This window comes from Hemibagrus wyckioides, linkage group LG27 (assembly GCF_019097595.1).
Source record: "Hemibagrus wyckioides isolate EC202008001 linkage group LG27, SWU_Hwy_1.0, whole genome shotgun sequence".
Lineage (NCBI taxonomy): Eukaryota > Metazoa > Chordata > Actinopteri > Siluriformes > Bagridae > Hemibagrus > Hemibagrus wyckioides.
Window position 1 is genome coordinate 2,352,633 of NC_080736.1, and position 24,988 is coordinate 2,377,620.

At 33.0% G+C, this 24,988-nt stretch overlaps 1 protein-coding gene across 12 annotated transcripts; it reads right to left on the minus strand.

Annotated features, from left to right (window-relative positions):
* Positions 1-24,315, minus strand: LOC131347396 (uncharacterized). Of its 12 annotated transcripts, none has more exons than XM_058381410.1 (9): positions 12,219-12,820; positions 11,698-11,889; positions 10,648-10,853; positions 10,183-10,282; positions 9,246-9,313; positions 8,781-8,880; positions 8,075-8,184; positions 7,784-7,829; positions 6,821-7,679 (listed from the first exon to the last, which is right to left on the minus strand). In XM_058381410.1, exons 1-8 carry the CDS (start codon positions 12,226-12,228, stop codon positions 7,815-7,817), a joined length of 801 nt encoding a protein of 266 aa, XP_058237393.1. In that variant the 5' UTR covers positions 12,229-12,820; the 3' UTR covers positions 6,821-7,679; positions 7,784-7,814. The 12 variants fall into 12 exon arrangements, 11 of the variants coding, with proteins under 11 accessions (XP_058237384.1, XP_058237385.1, XP_058237386.1 ...); XM_058381411.1 differs by having other exon boundaries at positions 6,823-7,679; positions 8,841-8,880; positions 12,219-12,819; XM_058381401.1 differs by lacking the exons at positions 6,821-7,679; positions 7,784-7,829 and adding an exon at positions 1-1,249 and having other exon boundaries at positions 12,219-12,823.
* Between the last annotated feature and the right edge of the window lie 673 nt (positions 24,316-24,988).

Sequence of the window (24,988 nt, forward strand, 5' to 3'; positions counted from 1 at the left end):
TGTTTTTTAATCCACTTTATTGATTTCATTTATTTATTCAGGAGTCATTTTTACAAAAATGGCAACGCATAAGACACACACATTACATTTTACACAGAATTCTTCATATATTTCTATGCACTGAGAAATTCTATTACATCATGATGAACAGTGAACTGCTGGCTGCATGCGGTGAATCTGAGCAGTGTGATTTATCAGCTTTGCAAACTCTCCTCATCTGGTATCTTCTTGTCAGGAACAAGCTAAAGATTTAACTGGGAGAAAACGGCACCTCTAAACTGTATGTTAAAATACAGAAATCAATCAGATATACAAATTGAATGTTGATGTATTGTAACCTCATTTGGATATCATTACTATATCTTACTTACATTTATATGAAGATAGAAATCATTTTCTTTTTTAATTACCTGATTCACTTGACAATGAAATGAAATTGTTATTCAGAAAATGATAAAAAAAAAGACCATTGAAAGATGTTCATTTAAACATTTTGTCAGCATTAAAGAAGTAAAGAGTCTCTCTCTCTCTATCTCTCTCTCTCTCTCTCTCTCTTTCACTGACACACACACACACACACACACACACACACTGTGTCCCTGTTTCCAACTTGTCATGTCAGATTTGATTTCATGTCTATGCTGAGGGACTTAAACAGAACACACTTACATTCCCACACACACACACACACACACACACACACACACACATTCATGGACTACACAAAAATCACAAGGACGTTTCACTCAGTGACAAGGAGGAATCACAAGGAGTGACACTCAGTGAGGTTTGGTGAGGAAACAAAGCTCCCACAAAGCAACAAGTGATAGATGTAGGTTAAAGAGAGAGATGATGAAGCTAATCTGTGTCTATAGTCTCTCATATAATAAGACTAAATCTAGAAGAAGCTCAAGGATGAAACATCATGCAAGTGGAACTATGATTTTTAATCATGAATTAAATAATTAATTATGAGAATTTAAACAAGGGTAATGTGGCATGTGTAATGCTATTTACAACATTTAACGATCATAAAAATGACCACACCACCAACCACATGAAAAACCACACCGATACCTGCACCAATACCTGCACCATCACGTGCATCACAAGTTGCATTATAACCTGCATTACAACGTGCACCAATAGCCGCACCAATAGCCGCACCAATAGCTGCACCAAAAACTGCACCAAAAACTGCACCAATAACTGCAACAAGGAATATCCAATAGCAAAGGCTGCAGTCCACCTGCAAAAAAATAAAAATAAAACATTGATTAAGAGGAAATACAGAATGTGACTCAACCAAATGATGCTTTGTGGAAATATTTTCTTTCTATAAAAAAACACACACACTGCACATGCAAAATACAGTGACGTGATCATTTTAATCTTCTGACCAGTAGTGGGCAGTAGAGTCTTTGTGTTTTCTGTTCAGCATTGTGCAGTTTGCTTAAACCGAGCAAGTAATGAGGGGGACATTGTGCATGTTTCATTTGTGAGACACGTTTCTGCTTTAATTGCACTTCCTTTCTCTTGTCCATTACACTCAGGCTAACTCTCAAATAAAGGCCGTATTAAAAGGCTATAATTTCCTAACCATGTCAAAGGGGTAACATTCAGGACTTTACCTCAGGGTGATCCTCTCTGATCAGGTGATTCTTCACGGCTCTGATTGCGTCGTCGTTGCGCGGGCATCTCAACAACCCTTGATCTTCATGAAAGAGACAATATACAACAAACACATCCTCCCTGTCCACATAGGGTCTGACATCTGGAACAATGGCATCTGGATTAAAGGTGTGGTGGAGCATCACGAGAACGACAGGCTTATCCTCTGAGAGAGAGAGAGAGAGAGAGAGAAAGAGAGAGAGAGAGAGAGAGAGAGAGAGAGAGAATGTGATAACAGTGAGTTAATAAATTAGACTTTTTCCCATCAGTAACTGATGAGAGGTGTGTTGATATCAGGGATTTAAAGCAGATCCAAGTGCAGATTTTTATTGTATAAAATACAAAACAAGAACTAAATCTGTGGGCATTAGAACCATGAACCGAAACCTAAGGCAGAAGCATGAGAGAGAATGAAAGAATTGGACATTGGAGACTTATAGAATGGTGCTAATCAGGGTGACGAGTGCTAATTTTTAACTTTTTAATTTTGATTCTATATTTTTAAATTTCTGTAAAGACAATGTCCATAAAAGTGCTGTACAAATTAATTGAATTGAACCGAATTGATACGTGACAAGAGTGTGAGTGACTGAAAAGCTCTTATAACAGTAGAATATTAAATTAGAGTAGTGCTGATGCTTATTGCAGTTTATTTTATCTCTTAAATTCCCAGTTTAATATTCAGTTATTTATCTGATTAACTCTTTCCTGTAAAATCGAGTGTTTTGTACTTACTAGGAATCTTCTTCATTGCATCCTGAATGTCAGTACCAGCTCGAGACACGATTGGGACAAAAGCAATGATGACATCACTGTCCTTTATGGAATGGACTTCACGAAGCCTTGGTGATACTGTGAGATGATCCATAAAGTTCTTGTGAGAATCCATGGTGTTCCCAAGGACCATGACAAAACATCTGGTAATTCCTGGAAAAAACAACAGCAAACATAATAAGAATGAGGTTTAGGGTTAAGAAGTGTATTATACATTATAAGTGTACAGTATACAGTATATCATATTGTAAATTATTAAAAGTATAAGGTGTATACATATATTTATATAGGTGCATATTTATATTTATTTATTAATAAGGTGCATACATATATTTATATATAAAGCTAAATCTAAAGCTATAAATGACTAAGCAAAAATAAATGCTGCAGTTTCTCGAGTCATCCACAGAGCAAATGATTAAACAGAATCAGAACAAAATCACCTGATATGCATTAAGATTTTATCAAGAACACAGACCTTGACCCATTTTGAAGGTAAAATCTCAGTCCAGTTACTCGATGTACAGGGAGTCCGGTGGAAAACAAGTGATGTGCAAACCACAGATAGGAGAAATGAGAGAAGAAGGGTCTCTGTTACTTTCAGTTTCACTATTAGAGAGCAGACTGTGTTTCAGAGAAAAAACCTAGAATGTTCCAGAGCCTCCATCTCTTCCTATTTATATAAAAAAACTCCTCATACTGAGGAAATGAACACTTTTATCTATCCATGTATATATATATATATATAAAATAAGTATATATAAAAATGTAAGATATATATACCCGAATATAGCAGGAATGTCAGGGAGTAAAGTGACAATTTCAACAACATAGTAAAGTGACAGTGCAAAAACAGAGCATGCATATATAATGGTTCAGTGAGTACAAACCGTGCAGTGTAGTGCAGTTATTGTGTGTGCAAAAGTCTGCTGAGGTAGACATTTAATGTTTGAGTCCAGAAAGTCCAGGTTCTAGGTATTCTGGTTGAGGGCCCGAATGGCCTGCGGGAAGAAGCTCCCCCTCATTCTATTTGTGTTTGCCTTCAAGGAGTGGAAATGTTTCCCTGACCGCAACAGAGAGAAGAGTCCATTGTTGGAATGGCTGAGGTTCATTATCTTCCTGGACTTGGTCCAGCACCGCTTGCTGTATATAGTCTGCAGGTCAGGGAGCTCGGTGCGGATAGTACGCTCGGCTGATCTCACCACCCTATGGAGAGCTTGCCTGTCCTGCTTGGTGCTGTTTCCAAACCAGGCTGTGATGCTTCCCTTTAGGATGCTCTCAATGGTGCAGGTGTAGAATGTCTTTAGCACCTTGGAGGGCAGTTTAAAGTCCTTCAGGCATCTGAGATGGTAAAGATGCTGCCAGGCCTTCTTCACGATCGACTACTTCTTCGGTAGTCATGTAGGCGACGGTTTATAGAAATGTATGGGTCACCCTGTAGTATAATTCTATTAAATGAACATGAAATGATTAAAGAATAAAATGACAGGATGTGTTGTTAAAACAAAATAATCAATGACACTGTGGTGTGATAAAGCAGAGCTAATGCTAGTTCCTCAAAATTTATTATATTGCTTCAAAACCTTCAAGACATTTCCTTCATTTCCTGTTTTGCCAGTAAACCCCGTCTTAGTGTTGTTAGTGAAAAAGTGTAGGATATCTTTACTAACCTGAATCCTTCAGTTTCAGTACTGATAAAAGGTCTGATAAAAGGTCTTGGGATAATTTCCTATCCAGCAGAAATAATTGAGGATCGGTTCAAACTTTTACTCAGATATTTAGTGTTATTAAATGTCTAAATTACATCAAACAGTTGACCACAAGGAATTTTCTTGGATTTTCAGGATAATTCTGAAGGTTGCTGTTTCATATCAGATAATATGAGCTAAGGTTAATTTCAGCGAGCCAGTCCAACCAAAACAGTGCACTATTATAAGTAAATTCTTACAATAATACATACTTAAAACATATTTAATGGTGTAGAAACAAAATTGTGTTTTTCTGGTTTAAACAATGAATCGTGATTTTCTGTTTGACCAATTAATATTTTTTGGCTCTGCCCATTTTGTCCATATTTGGTTCCATCAATATCCTGCATGAATGTGAAATAAATTTAACAACACAGGTATGTTACACCACGATACAACCATGTGCTGCAGTGTCTGACAGAGACCTAGATAGATGAAGACGTCATTTTGTATGAAATAAAGTGAATCTTGATGGCTGCCATGTTGTTTCTCCCTCAGAGCAGTGAAGTGTAAGGTGTTCATGGACGTATTGTAAACAGATTCCCAAACTGTTTAAAAAAAGCTAAAAAGGATCGTCTTGCAAAGGTTTAGATGAGTATATTATGAATGTAAGACTTGGTATTTTGGTTTTCTTTGTGTTTGTTTTATTTTATGTTTTTTTATTTGCAGACAAAACCATTATATAGAAGAAAAATGAGGTTTAGAAAACAAAAACAAATCACCTGAAATCTGGTGGATATCATTTAAGACAAAAAGTTGTTAAAAATGAACAGCACATGACTTCTGGAGTAGTGTCCACTTTGTAGTGTCCACTTTCTTGTGTGCATTATGGGACTTATCTAGGGCTCTATTTTGTAAATCTATGAGTGACACCAGGAAGCCATTTTAACAGTCTACCTTATTATAAGAAATGTCCAATTATGTGTTTTAATAAAATAACATCTTATTACTGCAAGTGTTTTTTTATTCACTTTATTCATTTCATTGAATTGTTTAGCAGACATGTTTACAAAAATGGCAATACAGAATAGACACACACACACACACACACACACACACACACTAACCAGGGCAGGAAGGCTAGTGAAACCCATCAGACGCCTACTTGAGTGTATGAGTATGATATTGACTGAATCCGGGCAAAAATATCCTCTTGCAGAGTTGCTCAAAATTCCATCAAACTTCCTATGGAATTAAATTGATCCTTGAAGTCAAATTTCAAGCTGATCTTGAGAACTGACCAGAATTAAGAACTAAGTGAGCTTTAATAGGGTTGAGAAGTACTTTATGTGAGGGTTGTTTGGGAATATATCTAAGGGCATATTACTACCAGGCAGAGCATCTGTACTGTATTGTTTTAGGTCATGTGACTATTCCAGCAAACTTTAAGTATTTTTCCACTGGAATTAATTATAATTATTATCCTTTTTATTTTTGTTTCTATTCATGCCGTTATAATATTGTGGGTAATTGCATTTATGTTTTAAAATAATATATTAAGTTTTATGTGTGAGTGATGTCATTCCTGCCTGCATAATTGCCTAATTGTTTCCCCGCCCACACACACATCCATCCATTTCCTTTACCTGATTTATTCCTAATTAGGGAACTGCTGGAGCTTATCCCAGCACACATTGTCAGGGGTATGCCCTGGACAGGTTGCCAGTCCATCACATATTGACAGACAACCACACACACTCACTCTTATGGGCAATTTAGAATTACCAATCAACCCAATGGACTGTGGGAGGAAACCAGAGAACCCAGAGTAAACCCATGCAGACATGGGGAGAACATGCAGACTCCACACAGAAAGGCCCCTGGCCTGTTCGAACCCGGGATTCGGACCCAGGACCTTCTTGCTGCGAGGCAACAGTGCTAACCACTAAACCACCGTGCTGCCCTCCATACATTCAGTCATCCATCAAATTGCACAGTCCCTTGTTTTAACTAGCAGCATGTTATGTTTTAGTTCTACTGAGTGTGTGGATATTGCTGTGGAGTAGAAGCTGTTAATGAATCTATTTGTCCTTGTTTTTAATGATTTGTATCGTCTACCTGACAGCAGAAGTTCAAATAGAGGGTGTTCTGTGCTTTATTGAGACTTATTGAGGTTTATTTAATAATTTATTGAGGTTATTAAATATTTAAAAGACCTTAAACAGTTGACCAGAAGGGATTTTCTTGTTTTTTTGGGACACTTTTGAAGGTCACAGTTTCATTCCAGCTAATATGAGCTAAGATTAATTCCAGCTAACCAGTCCCACCCCCCAAAATGCGTACTATTGTTCCAAAAGGTGCACTATTATTATTTATTAATTAGTTTTAATTAATAAATAGTGGTTTTCTGGCTCAAACAATGACTCGTGATAATTCTGTATGACAAGTGAACAGTTTTTGGCTCCACCCATTTTGTCCATGTTTGATTCCATTAATATCCTGCAAAATGTGAATGTTTTTGTATTAATTCATTATTAGTGGGTATTTTTTGTTTTTGTAATAAAAAAAATAAAAAAAATAATAAGCTATATAGAAGAAACATCAGGTGGAAAAAACTAAAATTACCTGTAATTTGTTGCATATCATTCAACAAAAAAGTGAAAAATGAACAGCACGTGACTTCTGGAGTAGTGTCCACTTTGTAGTGTGCACTCTGTCACCTATCTAGGGCTCTAACTTGTATATCTATGAGTGACACAACTGGACATTACTTATTATAAGTCATTTCCCATTATATGTTTTAATAAAACGGCATCACATTCCAGAAAGTTTTTTTTTTCTCTTTATTTGTTTCATTTATTTATTCAGGAAATATCTTTTATAAAAATGACACTACATAAGAGACACACACTACATTTTACACAGAATTCTTCATATATTTCTATGCACTGAGAAATTCTATTACATCATGATGAACAGTGAACTGCAGTTTTATCAGATTTGTAAACTCTCCTCAACTGGTATCTTTTGTGAGAACGTCAGAAATGAGTTTATGGATTAAACTGAAACAGCACCCATAAACACTACACTAAGATACAGAAATCAATCACATGTGCAGACTGAAATGGAAATGTTCATATAGTTCATACATGTCTATAGTCTCTCATATAATAAGACTATATTATAATCTATATACAGATATGATTTCTGTTCTCCTAAACCCTACAAAGCCACAGTGTAAAGCACATGCAGTCTTCAGCAGGAGGACATGAAGACCTGCACTAAGCACTAATACTGTAAATCATTACATTATATTATTGATATAAATCTAGAAGAAGCTCAAGGATGAAACATCATGCATGCTGAACTGTGTTTATTTAAAATCATAAATTAAATCATTAATTAATAGAATATAAACAAGAGGAGTGAGGTGAATAGAATGCACTTTTTAATATTTAACAATCATGAAACTGATCCCACCAACAACCGTGCCAATATCTGCACCACCACGTCCATCACAACATGCATCATCACCTGCATCACCACCTGCACCACAAAGCACATCACACTGGGTCACAGCAGAAAAAGAAAACATTGTAAAAGAATTAAAATTAAAAATTGATTAAAAAGAAATACAGAATGTGGCTCACCTCAATAATGCTTTGTGGAAATATTTCCTTTCTATAAAAACACACACTGCACATGCAAACACAGTGAAGTGATCATTATAATCTTCTGACCAGTAGTGGGCAGTAGAGTCTTTGTGTTTTCTGTTCAGCATTGTGCAGTTTGCTTAAACCGAGCAAGTAATGAGGGGGACATTGTGCATGTTTCATTTGTGAGACACGTTTCTGCTTTAATTGCTCTTCCTTCCTCTCGTCCATTACACTCAGGCTAACTCTCAAATAAAGGCCGTATTAAAAGGCTATAATGTTACTTACCCAACTGTAAGACAAGCAGCATATAGAACTTTCAGGAGCAGGTGATTCTTCTTGGATATAACTGTGTTGAGTTGTGTTGACATTCTTCCTTTCCACATTGGGTCTGACATCTGCAACAACGGCATCGGGATTAAGGGTGTGAATAAATAAATTAGACTTTTTCCCCACCAGTAACTGATGAGAGGTGTGTTGATAGGATTTTAAAGCAGATTCAAGTGCAGATTTTTATTTTATAAAATACAAAACAAGAACTAAATCTGTGGGATTAGAACCATAAACTGAAACCAAAGATCCAAGGCAGAAGCATGAAAGAGAATGGGAGACAAAGCAACAAGTGATAGATGTAGGTTAAAGAGAGAGATGATGAAGCTAACTGTGTCTATAGTCTCTCATATAATAAGACTATATTATAATCTATATACAGATATGATTTCTGTTCTCCTAAACCCTACAAAGCCACAGTGTAAAGCACATGCAGTCTTCAGCAGGAGGACATGAAGACCTGCACTAAGCACTAATACTGTAAATCATTACATTATATTATTGATATAAATCTAGAAGAAGCTCAAGGATGAAACACCATGCAGACTGAACTGTGTTTATTTAAAATCATAAATTAAATCATTAATTAATAGAATATAAACAAGAGGAGTGAGGTGAATAGAATGCTCTATGTAATATTTAACAATCATAAAAATTAACACACCACCAACTACACCAGTACCTGCACCACCACATGCACCATAACGAGCAACATCACACGCACCATTAACTGCAGCATGGACTTTCTGAGAGTTGTGGTCCACCTGCAAAATAAAAAAAGAAAAAGATATATAGCATGTTTCTTACCTAAATGATGCTTTGAGGAAATATTTTGTTTCTATAAAAACACACACTGCACATGAAAAATACAGTGAAGTGATCATTTTAATCTTCTGACCAGTAGTGGGCACTAGAGTCTTTGTGTTTTCTGTTCAGCATTGTGCAGTTTGCTGAAACCGAGCAAGTAATGAGGGGGACATTGTGCATGTTTCATTTGTGAGACACGTTTCTGCTTTAATTGCACTTCCTTTCTCTTGTCCATTACACTCAGGCTAACTCTCAAATAAAGGCCGTATTAAAAGGCTATAATTTCCTAACCATGTCAAAGGGGTAACATTCAGGACTTTACCTCATCTTTGTCCGTTTTGTCATTCTTCTCTGTGTTGTCGTTGTGCGGGGATCTCAACAGCCCATCATCTTCATTAAAGAGACGACGTTCAAGAGACAGAGAGAGAGAGAGAGAGAGAGAGAGACTCTTTACTTCTTTAATGCTGATAAAATGTTTAAATGAACATATTTCAATGGTCCAGAGAGAGAATATGATAACATTGAATTAATAAATTAGACTTTTTCCCCATTAGTAACTGATGAGAAGTGTGCTGATATCAGCAATTTAGAGCAGATTCAAATGCAGATTTTTACTGTATAAAATACAAAACAAAAACTAAATCTGTGGACATTAGGACCTTAAAGCAAAACCGAAGAACCAAAGCAGAAGCATGTGAGAGAATGAGAGAATGGGAAAATATATATGTGTCATGCCATGTTTGATTTCATGTCTATGATGAGGGATATAAATAGAACACACACACACACACACACATTCACAGACAAGACAAAAATCACAAGGACGTTTCAATCCAGAGTGACACTCAGTGAGGTTTGGTGAGGAAACAAAGCTCCCACAAAGCAACAAGTGATAGATGTAGGTTAAAGAGAGAGATGATGAAGCTAATCTGTGTCTATAGTCTCTCATATAATAAGACTATATTATAATCTATATACAGATATGATTTCTGTTCTCCTAAACCCTACAAAGCCACAGTGTAAAGCACATGCAGTCTTCAGCAGGAGGACATGAAGACCTGCACTAAGCACTAATACTGTAAATCATTACATTATATTATTGATATAAATCTAGAAGAAGCTCAAGGATGAAACATCATTCAGACTGAACTGTGTTTTTGAAGCATGAATTACATCAATAATTATGAGAATTTAAACAAGAATAGTGAGGTGAGTAGAATGCTCTATGTAATATTTAACAATCATAAAAATTAACACACCACCAACCACACCAGTACCTGCACCACCACATGCACCATAACGAGCAACATCACACGCAGCATTAACTGCAGCACGGTCTTTCTGAGAGTAGTGGTCCACCTGCAAAAAAAAAAAATGAAAACATTTTAAAAAGAAATACAGAATGTGACTTGTTTTGTGGAAATTTTTTCTTTCTATAAAAACACACACTGCACATGCAAAACACAGTGAAGTGATCATTATAATCTTCTGACCAGTAGTGGGCAGTAGAGTCTTTGTGTTATCTGTTCAGCATTGTGCAGTTTGCTTAAACCGAGCAAGTAATGAGGGGGACATTGTGCATGTTTCATTTGTGAGACACGTTTCTGCTTTAATTGCACTTCCTTTCTCTTGTCCATTACACTCAGGCTAACTCTCAAATAAAGGCCGTATTAAAAGGCTATAATTTCCTAACCATGTCAAAGGGGTAACATTCAGGACTTTACCTCAGGGTGATCCTCTCTGATCAGGTGATTCTTCACGGCTCTGATTGCGTCGTCGTTGCGCGGGGATCTCAACAACCCTTGGTCTTCATGAAAGAGACAATCTACAACAAACACATCCTCCCTGTTCACATAGGGTCTGACATCTGGAACAACGGCATCTAGATTAAAGGTGTGGTGGAGCACCACGAGAACGACAGGCTTATCCTCTGAGAGAAAGAGAGAGAGAGAGAGAGAATGTGATAACACTGAGTTAATAAATTAGACTTTGTCCCCATCAGTAACTGATGAGAGGTGTGTTGATATCAGGGATTTAGAGCAGATTCATGTGCAAATTTTTATTTTGTAGACAGGCGGCACGGTGGCTTAGTGGTTAGCATATTTGCCTCACACCTCCAGCATCCTGGGTTGGAGTCTTGCTTGCACTCACTGTGTGTGGAGTATGCTTTTAGGCTGACTGGAGTCTCTAAATTGCCCGTAGTGTGTGAATGAGTGTGTTTGCACTCCGTCCAGGGTGTATCCTGCCATGATGCCTGAACTCTTAAATAAAGGCCTGTATACAGGCTCCCAGAGGCCCGAGATAATAATAGATCTGATAAGCGGTACAGACAATGAAAAAAACAAAACAATAACCAAATCTGTGGCCAGTAGAACGATAAACTGAAACCAAAGATCCAAGGCAGAAGCATGCAAGAGAATGAGAGAATGGAACACAAAGCAAAAAAAGCTTGATAATGAGAATCTAAAACACAGGGACTTATAGAATGGCACAATTAATTTTGTCATTTTATTCAATATTTTTATATTTCTGCAATGCTCTTTAATTTCTTTGAGACAATGACCATAAAAGTGCTCTACAAATAAATTTAACTGAATTGAATTGAAATGAGAGATGAGGTATGAGTGACTGAAAGTCTATCATGACAGTAGAATATTAAATTAGAGTAGTGCTGATGCTTATTGCAGTTTATTTTATCTCTTAAATTCCCAGTTTAATATTCAGTTATTTATCTGATTAACTCTTTCCTGTAAAATCGAGTGTTTTGTACTTACTAGGAATCTTCTTCATTGCAGCCTGAATGTCAGTACCAGCTCGAGACACGATTGGGACAAAAGCAATGATGACATCACTGTCCTTTATGGAATGGACTTCACGAAGCCTTGGTGATTTTGTGAGATGATCCATAAAGTTCTTGTGAGAATCCATGGTGTTCCCAAGGACCATGACAAAACATCTGGTAATTCCTGGAACACCAGGAAAAAAAACAACAGCAAACATAATAAGAATGAGGTTTAGGTTTAAGAAGTACAGGGTGCGGCAAAATGATCTGACACATTTGTAGGTTTAATAAAAGAGTAGAGTAAAGAATGAAAAATGTACATATAAACTTTATGTTCATTTTTAAGCTGTTAAATGAGTAATAATTAGGTAAAGGTTTTATTTTGTCAAAAGAAATTGTCCAAGGTTAAATAGATGACGCTAAAGTTTTCCGAGACATCCACAGAGCAAATGATTAAACAGCATCAGAACAAAATCACCTGATATGCATTAACATTTTATCAAGAACACAGACCTTGACCCATTTTGAAGGTAAAATCTCAGTCCAGTTACTCGATGTACAGGGAGTCCGGTGGAAAACAAGTGATGTGCAAACCCCAAATAGGAGAAATGAGAGAAGAAGGGTCTCTGTTACTTTTACTTTCAATATTAGAGAGCAGACTGTGTTTCAGAGAAAACGAAAGTTGCATATTTCCTGTAACAGAGTGTCTATGATTAAAGCCACTTCCAGAATGTTCCAGAGCCTCCACCTTTTCCTGTTTAATATAGCACAGTGATCCTAAAAAAAAATCCACATACTGGGGAAATAACAGAGGTGGACAAAGTACACCACTTCCTTACTTGAGTGAAAGTACAAATACTACTGGTCAAAAATTACTCCATTACAAGTAAAAGTTGTAAAGACAGATTTTTACTTAATAAGTAAAAGTACAGAAGTACTTTTTTTTTAAAAGCCACCCCAAAAAAGAAGTACAAATCTAGGTGTATCCATTCATGCACATTTCAATTAAGTAGTCTGTAAATGCAGGCTGATCAGAAAAAAAATCCAACCTGCTTTAAACCCCAGCTACACAACTGTATCTGTATAACTGTATCTGTATAACTGTATCTGTATAACTGTATCTGTATATCTGTATCTATATAAATGTATCTATATAACTGTATCTGTATAACTGTATCTGTATATCTGTATCTATATAACTGTATCTGTATAAATGTATCTATATAACTGTATCTATATAACTGTATCTGTATAACTGTATCTGTATAACTGTATCTGTATAACTGTATCTGTATAAATGTATCTATATAACTGTATCTGTATATCTGTATCTATATAACTGTATCTGTATAACTGTATCTGTATAACTGTATCTGTATAAATGTATCTATATAACTGTATCTGTATAACTGTATCTATATAACTGTATCTGTATAACTGTAGCTGTATAACTGTATCTGTATAACTGTATCTGTATAACTGTATCTATATAACTGTAGCTGTATAACTGTATCTGTATAACTGTATCTGTATAAATGTATCTATATAACTGTATCTGTATAACTGTATCTATATAACTGTATCTGTATAAGTGTAGCTGTATAACTGTATCTATATAACTGTATCTGTATAACTGTATCTGTATATCTGTATCTATATAAATGTATCTATATAACTGTATCTGTATAACTGTATCTGTATAACTGTATCTGTATAAATGTATCTATATAACTGTATCTGTATAACTGTATCTGTATAAATGTATCTATATAACTGTATCTGTATAACTGTATCTGTATAAATGTATCTATATAACTGTATCTGTATAACTGTAGCTGTATAACTGTATCTGTATAACTGTATCTGTATAACTGTATCTATATAACTGTATCTGTATAACTGTATCTGTATAAATGTATCTATATAACTGTATCTGTATAAATGTATCTATATAACTGTATCTGTATAACTGTAGCTGTATAACTGTATCTGTATAACTGTAGCTGTATAACTGTATCTGTATAACTGTAGCTGTATAACTGTATCTGTATAACTGTATCTGTATAAATGTATCTATATAACTGTATCTGTATAACTGTATCTGTATAAATGTATCTATATAACTGTATCTGTATAACTGTAGCTGTATAACTGTATCTGTATAACTGTATCTGTATAACTGTAGCTGTATAACTGTATCTGTATAAATGTATCTATATAACTGTATCTGTATAACTGTATCTGTATAAATGTATCTATATAACTGTATCTGTATAACTGTATCTATATAACTGTATCTATATAACTGTAGCTGTATAACTGTATCTGTATAACTGTATCTGTATAACTGTAGCTGTATAACTGTATCTGTATAAATGTATCTATATAACTGTATCTGTATAACTGTATCTGTATAAATGTATCTATATAACTGTATCTGTATAACTGTATCTATATAACTGTAGCTGTATAACTGTATCTGTATAAATGTATCTATATAACTGTATCTGTATAACTGTATCTGTATAAATGTATCTATATAACTGTATCTGTATAACTGTAGCTGTATAACTGTATCTGTATAACTGTATCTGTATAACTGTATCTATATAACTGTAGCTGTATAACTGTATCTGTATAAATGTATCTATATAACTGTATCTGTATAACTGTATCTGTATAACTGTAGCTGTATAACTGTATCTGTATAACTGTAGCTGTATAACTGTATCTGTATAACTGTATCTGTATAACTGTATCTATATAACTGTAGCTGTATAACTGTATCTGTATAACTGTATCTGTATAAATGTATCTATATAACTGTATCTGTATAACTGTATCTGTATAACTGTATCTGTATAACTGTATCTGTATAACTGTATCTGTATAAATGTATCTATATCACTGTATCTGTATAACTGTATCTGTATAACTGTATCTGTATATCTGTATCTATATAAATGTATCTATATAACTGTATCTGTATAACTGTATCTGTATAAATGTATCTATATAACTGTATCTGTATAACTGTATCTGTATAACTGTATCTGTATAACTGTATCTGTATAAATGTATCTATATCACTGTATCTGTATAACTGTATCTGTATAACTGTATCTGTATATCTGTATCTATATAAATGTATCTATATAACTGTATCTGTATAACTGTATCTGTATAAATGTATCTATATAACTGTATCTGTATAACTGTATCTGTATAACTGTATCTGTATAACTGTATCTGTATAAATGTATCTATATCACTGTATCTGTATAACTGTATCTGTATAACTGTATCTGTATAACTGTATCTGTATAAATGTATCTATATAACTGTATCTGTATAACTGTAGCTGTATAACTGTATCTGTATAACTGTATCTGTATAACTGTAGCTGTATAACTGTATCTGTATAACTGTATCTGTATAAATGTATCTATATAACTGTATCTGTATAACTGTATCTGTATAAATGTATCTATATAACTGTATCTGTATAACTGTAGCTGTATAACTGTATCTGTATAACTGTATCTGTATAACTGTAGCTGTATAACTGTATCTGTATAACTGTAGCTGTATAACTGTATCTGTATAACTGTATCTGTATAAATGTATCTATATAACTGTATCTGTATAACTGTATCTGTATAAATGTATCTATATAACTGTATCTGTATAACTGTAGCTGTATAACTGTATCTGTATAACTGTATCTGTATAACTGTAGCTGTATAACTGTATCTGTATAAATGTATCTATATAACTGTATCTGTATAACTGTATCTGTATAAATGTATCTATATAACTGTATCTGTATAACTGTATCTATATAACTGTATCTATATAACTGTAGCTGTATAACTGTATCTGTATAACTGTATCTGTATAACTGTAGCTGTATAACTGTATCTGTATAAATGTATCTATATAACTGTATCTGTATAACTGTATCTGTATAAATGTATCTATATAACTGTATCTGTATAACTGTATCTATATAACTGTAGCTGTATAACTGTATCTGTATAAATGTATCTATATAACTGTATCTGTATAACTGTATCTGTATAAATGTATCTATATAACTGTATCTGTATAACTGTAGCTGTATAACTGTATCTGTATAACTGTATCTGTATAACTGTATCTATATAACTGTAGCTGTATAACTGTATCTGTATAAATGTATCTATATAACTGTATCTGTATAACTGTATCTGTATAACTGTATCTGTATAACTGTAGCTGTATAACTGTATCTGTATAACTGTATCTGTATAACTGTAGCTGTATAACTGTATCTGTATAACTGTATCTGTATAACTGTATCTATATAACTGTAGCTGTATAACTGTATCTGTATAACTGTATCTGTATAAATGTATCTATATAACTGTATCTGTATAACTGTATCTGTATAACTGTATCTGTATAACTGTATCTGTATAAATGTATCTATATCACTGTATCTGTATAACTGTATCTGTATATCTGTATCTATATAAATGTATCTATATAACTGTATCTGTATAACTGTATCTGTATAAATGTATCTATATAACTGTATCTGTATAACTGTATCTGTATAACTGTATCTGTATAACTGTATCTGTATAACTGTATCTGTATAAATGTATCTATATCACTGTATCTGTATAACTGTATCTGTATAACTGTATCTGTATATCTGTATCTATATAAATGTATCTATATAACTGTATCTGTATAACTGTATCTGTATAACTGTATCTGTATAACTGTATCTGTATAAATGTATCTATATAACTGTATCTGTATAACTGTATCTGTATAACTGTATCTGTATAAATGTATCTATATCACTGTATCTGTATAACTGTATCTGTATAACTGTATCTGTATATCTGTATCTATATAAATGTATCTATATAACTGTATCTGTATAACTGTATCTGTATAAATGTATCTATATAACTGTATCTGTATAACTGTATCTATATAACTGTATCTGTATAACTGTAGCTGTATAACTGTATCTGTATAACTGTATCTGTATAACTGTATCTATATAACTGTAGCTGTATAACTGTATCTGTATAACTGTATCTGTATAACTGTATCTGTATAAATGTATCTATATAACTGTATCTGTATAACTGTATCTATATAACTGTATCTGTATAAATGTATCTATATAACTGTATCTGTATAACTGTATCTGTATAACTGTATCTGTATATCTGTATCTATATAAATGTATCTATATAACTGTATCTGTATAACTGTATCTGTATAACTGTATCTGTATAAATGTATCTATATAACTGTATCTGTATAACTGTATCTGTATAAATGTATCTATATAACTGTATCTGTATAACTGTATCTGTATAAATGTATCTATATAACTGTATCTGTATAACTGTAGCTGTATAACTGTATCTGTATAACTGTATCTGTATAACTGTATCTATATAACTGTATCTGTATAAATGTATCTATATAACTGTATCTGTATAACTGTATCTATATAACTGTATCTGTATAAATGTATCTATATAACTGTATCTGTATAACTGTATCTGTATAACTGTATCTGTATAAATGTATCTATATAACTGTATCTGTATAACTGTATCTGTATAACTGTATCTGTATATCTGTATCTATATAAATGTATCTATATAACTGTATCTGTATAACTGTATCTGTATAACTGTATCTGTATAAATGTATCTATATAACTGTATCTGTATAACTGTATCTATATAACTGTATCTGTATAACTGTAGCTGTATAACTGTATCTGTATAACTGTATCTGTATAACTGTATCTATATAACTGTAGCTGTATAACTGTATCTGTATAACTGTATCTGTATAAATGTATCTATATAACTGTATCTGTATAACTGTATCTGTATAACTGTATCTATATAACTGTATCTGTATAACTGTATCTGTATAAATGTATCTGTATAACTGTATCTGTATAACTGTATCTGTATAACTGTATCTATATAACTGTATCTATATAACTGTATCTGTATAACTGTAGCTGTATAACTGTATCTGTGTAACTGTATCTGTATAACTGTAGCTTTATAACTGTATCTGTATAACTGTATCTATATAACTGTATCTGTATAACTGTATCTGTATATCTGTATCTGTATAACTGTATCTGTATAACTGTATCTGTATATCTGTATCTATATAACTGTATCTGTATAACTGTATCTATATAACTGTATCTATATAACTGTATCTGTATAACTGTAGCTGTATAACTGTATCTGTGTAACTGTATCTGTATAACTGTAGCTTTATAACTGTATCTGTATAACTGTATCTATATAACTGTATCTGTATAACTGTATCTGTATATCTGTATCTGTATAACTGTATCTGTATAACTGTATCTGTATAACTGTATCTGTATAAATGTATCTATATAACTGTATCTGTATAACTGTAGCTGTATAACTGTATCTGTATAACTGTATCTGTATAACTGTATCTATATAACTGTAGCTGTATAACTGTATCTGTATAAATGTATCTATATAACTGTATCTGTATAACTGTATCTGTATAACTGTATCTGTATAACTGTAGCTGTATAACTGTATCTGTATAAATGTATCTATATAACTGTATCTGTATAACTGTAGCTGTATAACTGTATCTATATAACTGTAGCTGTATAACTGTATCTGTATAACTGTATCTGTATAAATGTATCTATATAACTGTATCTGTATAACTGTATCTGTATAACTGTATCTGTATAAATGTATCTATATAACTGTATCTGTATAACTGTATCTATATAACTGTATCTGTATAACTGTATCTGTATAAATGTATCTATATAACTGTATCTGTATAACTGTATCTGTATAACTGTATCTGTATATCTGTATCTATATAACTGTATCTGTATAACTGTATCTATATAACTGTATCTATATAACTGTATCTGTATAACTGTATCTGTATAACTGTATCTGTATAACTGTATCTATATAACTGTATCTATATAACTGTATCTGTATAACTGTATCTATATAACTGTATCTGTATAACTGTATCTGTATAAATGTATCTATATAACTGTATCTGTATAACTGTATCTATATAACTGTATCTGTATAACTGTATCTGTATAAATGTATCTATATAACTGTATCTGTATAACTGTATCTGTATAACTGTATCTATATAACTGTATCTGTATAACTGTAGCTGTATAACTGTATCTGTGTAACTGTATCTGTATAACTGTAGCTGTATAACTGTATCTGTGTAACTGTAGCTTTATAACTGTATCTGTATAACTGTATCTATATAACTGTATCTGTATAACTGTATCTGTATATCTGTATCTGTATAACTGTATCTGTATAACTGTATCTGTATATCTGTATCTATATAACTGTATCTATATAACTGTATCTGTATAAGTGTAGCTGTATAACTGTATCTATATAACTGTATCTGTATATCTGTATCTATATAACTGTATCTGTATATCTGTATCTGTATAACTGTATCTGTATAACTGTATCTGTATATCTGTATCTATATAACTGTATCTGTATAACTGTATCTGTATAACTGTATCTGTGTAACTGTAGCTTTATAACTGTATCTGTATAACTGTATCTGTATATCTGTATCTGTATAACTGTATCTGTATAACTGTATCTGTATATCTGTATCTGTATATCTGTATCTATATAACTGTATCTGTATAACTGTATCTATATAACTGTATCTGTATAAGTGTAGCTGTATAACTGTATCTATATAACTGTATCTGTATGTGTAGCTGTATAACTGTATCTATATAACTGTATCTGTATGTGTAGCTGTATAACTGTATCTATATAACTGTATCTGTATGTGTATCTGTATATCTGTATCTATATAACTGTATCTGTATAACTGTATCTATATAACTGTATCTGTATAACTGTATCTGTATATCTGTATCTATATAACTGTATCTGTATATCTGTATCTGTATAACTGTATCTGTATAACTGTATCTGTATAACTGTATCTGTATATCTGTATCTATATAACTGTATCTGTATAACTGTATCTGTATAACTGTATCTGTGTAACTGTAGCTTTATAACTGTATCTGTATAACTGTATCTGTATAAGTGTAGCTGTATAACTGTATCTATATAACTGTATCTGTATGTGTAGCTGTATAACTGTATCTATATAACTGTATCTGTATGTGTAGCTGTATAACTGTATCTATATAACTGTATCTGTATAAGTGTAGCTGTATAACTGTATCTATATAACTGTATCTGTATGTGTATCTGTATATCTGTATCTATATAACTGTATCTGTATAACTGTATCTATATAACTGTATCTGTATAACTGTATCTGTATATCTGTATCTATATAACTGTATCTGTATAAGTGTAGCTGTATAACTGTATCTATATAACTGTATCTGTATGTGTAGCTGTATAACTGTATCTATATAACTGTATCTATATAACTGTAGCTGTATAACTGTATCTGTATAACTGTATCTGTATAACTGTATCTATATAACTGTATCTGTATGTGTAGTTGTATAACTGTATCTATATAACTGTATCTGTATAACTGTATCTGTATAAATGTATCTGTATAACTGTATCTATATAACTGTATCTATATAACTGTATCTGTATAACTGTATCTGTATAACTGTATCTGTATAACTGTATCTATATAACTGTATCTGTATGTGTAGTTGTATAACTGTATCTATATAACTGTATCTGTATGTGTAGCTGTATAACTGTATCTATATAACTGTATCTGTATGTGTATCTGTATATCTGTATCTATATAACTGTATCTGTATAACTGTATCTATATAACTGTATCTGTATAACTGTATCTGTATATCTGTATCTATATAACTGTATCTGTATAAGTGTAGCTGTATAACTGTATCTATATAACTGTATCTGTATGTGTAGCTGTATAACTGTATCTATATAACTGTATCTATATAACTGTAGCTGTATAACTGTATCTATATAACTGTATCTATATAACTGTATCTGTATAACTGTATCTGTATAACTGTATCTATATAACTGTATCTGTATGTGTAGTTGTATAACTGTATCTATATAACTGTATCTGTATGTGTAGCTGTATAACTGTATCTATATAACTGTATCTATATAACTGTAGCTGTATAACTGTATCTATATAACTGTATCTATATAACTGTATCTGTATAACTGTATCTGTATAACTGTATCTGTATAACTGTATCTATATAACTGTATCTGTATGTGTAGCTGTATAACTGTAGCTGTATATCTGTATCTATATAACTGTATCTGTATGTGTAGCTGTATAACTGTATCTATATAACTGTAGCTGTATAACTGTATCTGTATAACTGTATCTATATAACTGTATCTGTATAACTGTATCTGTATATCTGTATCTGTATAACTGTATCTGTATAACTGTATCTGTATATCTGTATCTGTATATCTGTATCTATATAACTGTATCTGTATAAGTGTAGCTGTATAACTGTATCTATATAACTGTATCTGTATGTGTAGCTGTATAACTGTATCTATATAACTGTATCTGTATGTGTATCTGTATATCTGTATCTATATAACTGTATCTGTATAACTGTATCTATATAACTGTATCTGTATAACTGTATCTGTATATCTGTATCTATATAACTGTATCTGTATGTGTAGCTGTATAACTGTATCTATATAACTGTATCTGTATAAGTGTAGCTGTATAACTGTATCTATATAACTGTATCTGTATGTGTAGCTGTATAACTGTATCTATATAACTGTATCTATATAACTGTAGCTGTATAACTGTATCTATATAACTGTATCTATATAACTGTATCTGTATAACTGTATCTGTATAACTGTATCTGTATAACTGTATCTATATAACTGTATCTGTATGTGTAGTTGTATAACTGTATCTATATAACTGTATCTGTATAACTGTAGCTGTATAACTGTATCTATATAACTGTATCTATATAACTGTATCTGTATAACTGTATCTGTATAACTGTATCTATATAACTGTATCTGTATAACTGTATCTGTATAACTGTATCTATATAACTGTAGCTGTATAACTGTATCTATATAACTGTATCTATATAACTGTATCTGTATAACTGTATCTGTATAACTGTATCTGTATAAGTGTAGCTGTATAACTGTAGCTGTATATCTGTATCTATATAACTGTATCTGTATGTGTAGCTGTATAACTGTATCTATATAACTGTAGCTGTATAACTGTATCTGTATAACTGTATCTGTATAACTGTAGCTGTATAACTGTATCTATATAACTGTAGCTTTATACTCAAAAAGTGTACTGAAGTACAGTACTCAAGTAAATGTATTTCATTACTGTCCATCTCTGGGAAATAAACATACTTAGTTTATTTATTCCTTTTTTCTTATCAATAAAGCAAAGCAGATCATCTCGCAAAGGTGTTTCCTAAACTAGCTAACTATTTCACATCAGACTAAACACAGATAGCGCACATGATTAGACTTTTTTTACAAAATTCAGTGAGGTGTGAGTGAGTGAGGCACAAAAAGTCATTATTTCGCAGAATAAAAAGGCCAGAGGGTAAGACTTTGAATTTCTTGTATTAATTAATTATTAATGCTTTTTTTATTTAAAAAAAACAAAAAACAAAAAAAACAAAAAAAAAAAACAACAAAAAAAAACAATTATTATACTCTATAAAAGAAAAATCAGGTGGAGAAAACAAGAAACGAATCATCTGAAATCTGTTGCATATCATTTAACAAAAAAAAGCTGTATAAAAATGAACATCACATGACTTCTGGAGTAGTGTCCACTTTGAAGTGTCCACTTTCTAGTGTGCACTCTGTCACCTATCTATGGCTGTAGCTTGTATCTATGAGTGACACCAGGAAGCCATTTTAACTGTGTACCTTATTATAAGAAATGTCCAATTATATGTTTTAATAAAACAACATAGCATTTCAGCAAGTGTTTTTATTTATTCAGCAGACATTTTTACAAAAATTACAATACATAAGACATACAATACATAATTTCCTAACCATGTCAAAGGGGTAACATTCAGGACTTTACCTCAGGGTGATCCTCTCTGTTCAGGTGATTCTTCACGGCTCTGATTGCGGCGTCGTTGCGCGGGGATCTCAACAACCCTTGATCTTCATGAAAGAGACAATCTACAACAAACACATCCTCCCTGTACACATAGGATCTAACTTCTGGAACAACGGCATCTGGATTAAAGGTGTGGTGGAGCACCACGAGAACAACAGGCTTATCCTCTGAGAGAGAGAGAGAGAGAGAGAGAGAGAGAGAATGTGATAACACTGAATTAATAAATTAGATTTTTTTTCCCATTGGTAACTGATGAGAGGTGTGTTGGTATCAGGGATTTAGAGCAGATTCAAGTGCAGATATTTACTATTTAAAAATACAAAACTACAACTAAATTTGTGGGCATTAGAACCATAAACCGAAAACGAAGATCCAATGCAGAAGCATGCAGTCTGTGAAAGAGAGAACAAGGACACATGCAAAAAAGTGCTATACAAATGAATTGAATTGAATTGAATTGAATTGAATTGAATTGAATTGAATTGAATTGAAACTGACATGGTTGTGAGTGACTGAAAGTCTATCATGACAGTAAAATATTAAATTAGAGTAGTGCTGATGCTTATTGCAGTTTATTTTTTCTCTTAAATTCCCAGTTTAATATTCAGTTATTTATCTGATTAACTCTTTCCTGTAAAATCGAGTGTTTTGTACTTACTAGGAATCTTCTTCATTGCAGCCTGAATGTCAGTACCAGCTCGAGACACGATTGGGACAAAAGCAATGATGACATCACTGTCCTTTATGGAATGGACTTCACGAAGCCTTGGTGATTTTGTGAGATGATCCATAAAGGTCTTGTGGGAATCCATGGTGTTCCCAAGGACCATGACAAAACATCTGGTAATTCCTGGAACACCAGGAAAAAAAACAGCAGTAAACAGTAAGAATGAGGTTTAGGTTTTAGAAGTAAATTATACATTATAAGTGTATTATACAGTATATCATATTCTATATTATAATTTTAGATATATTTTATGTTCATTTATAAGCTGTTAAATCAATAATAATTAGTTTTTTTTATTTTGCCAAGAGTAAATGTTTTTTCATTTATCAAGAACACTGTCACAGGCACACCGGACCCAACCCCTCACCAGCGCCCTCACTCTCCCGAGTATTGATTCAGATCACCTGCACCTCGTCAGTTAATTACCTCCACTCACCTATTTAAGAGCACTCTCTTCACTTCATCCCTGTCTGGTCTCGTTTAGACACTGACTCCATATCACTCTGATATTTGGTAGCCTTAGCGCTGTAGCGGCCACTATTTCCTGCGGTGCCCCGAATACTACCTTTTCCTCCTCCACGATCGCCTCTCTTCCCTACTCTACTCTCCTCCGTGCACGGCATCATCTCCCTCCAGCTCCGGGTCTCAGTCTCCGCAGACAAGCCGAGTATTCTCCTCTCTCCCTTTTTCCACCCGCTTTCTGTTGTTAATAAACATACCCCTTCGATGGCCACGCCCTCCACCTACTCTGGTTCGGCAGAAGATTGCACTGGCTTCCTGCTCCAATGCTCTCTCGCGATGGAAATGCAACCCCACCGCTTTCCCACAGACAGAGCCAAGATCGCTTATATCATCTCTCTTTTGACTGGGAAAGCACTCCACTGGGCTGACTCCCTGTGTGTGTATGTATGTATGAAATCTGTTGCATATCATTCAACAAAAATGCAGTTTAACAATGAACAGTACACAACTGCTGGTTTAAATATTTTTATTCAATTTTCCAATATACATTTACATTTCTGGCATTTGGCAGATGCTCTTATACAGAGCAACATACAAAAGTGCTTTAAGTCTCTATCATTGAAGACATTAACACTGGTTCAATAGGTTACAGACTTAGGATACTATTAGCCTAAAATTGGATTTTTATTTTATTTTTTTTATTAAACACATAATACATAAACAGGGAAAGATAAGAGCTAGTTTAAGTGCTTCAGGAAAAGGTAGGTCTTAAGACGTTGTTTGAAGATGTCGTCTGCTGTATGGACGTCTAGGGGAAGTTCATTCCACCACCTTGGTGCCAGAACCGAGAAGAGTCTAGATGAATACCTACCTTTTACCCTGAGAGATGGTG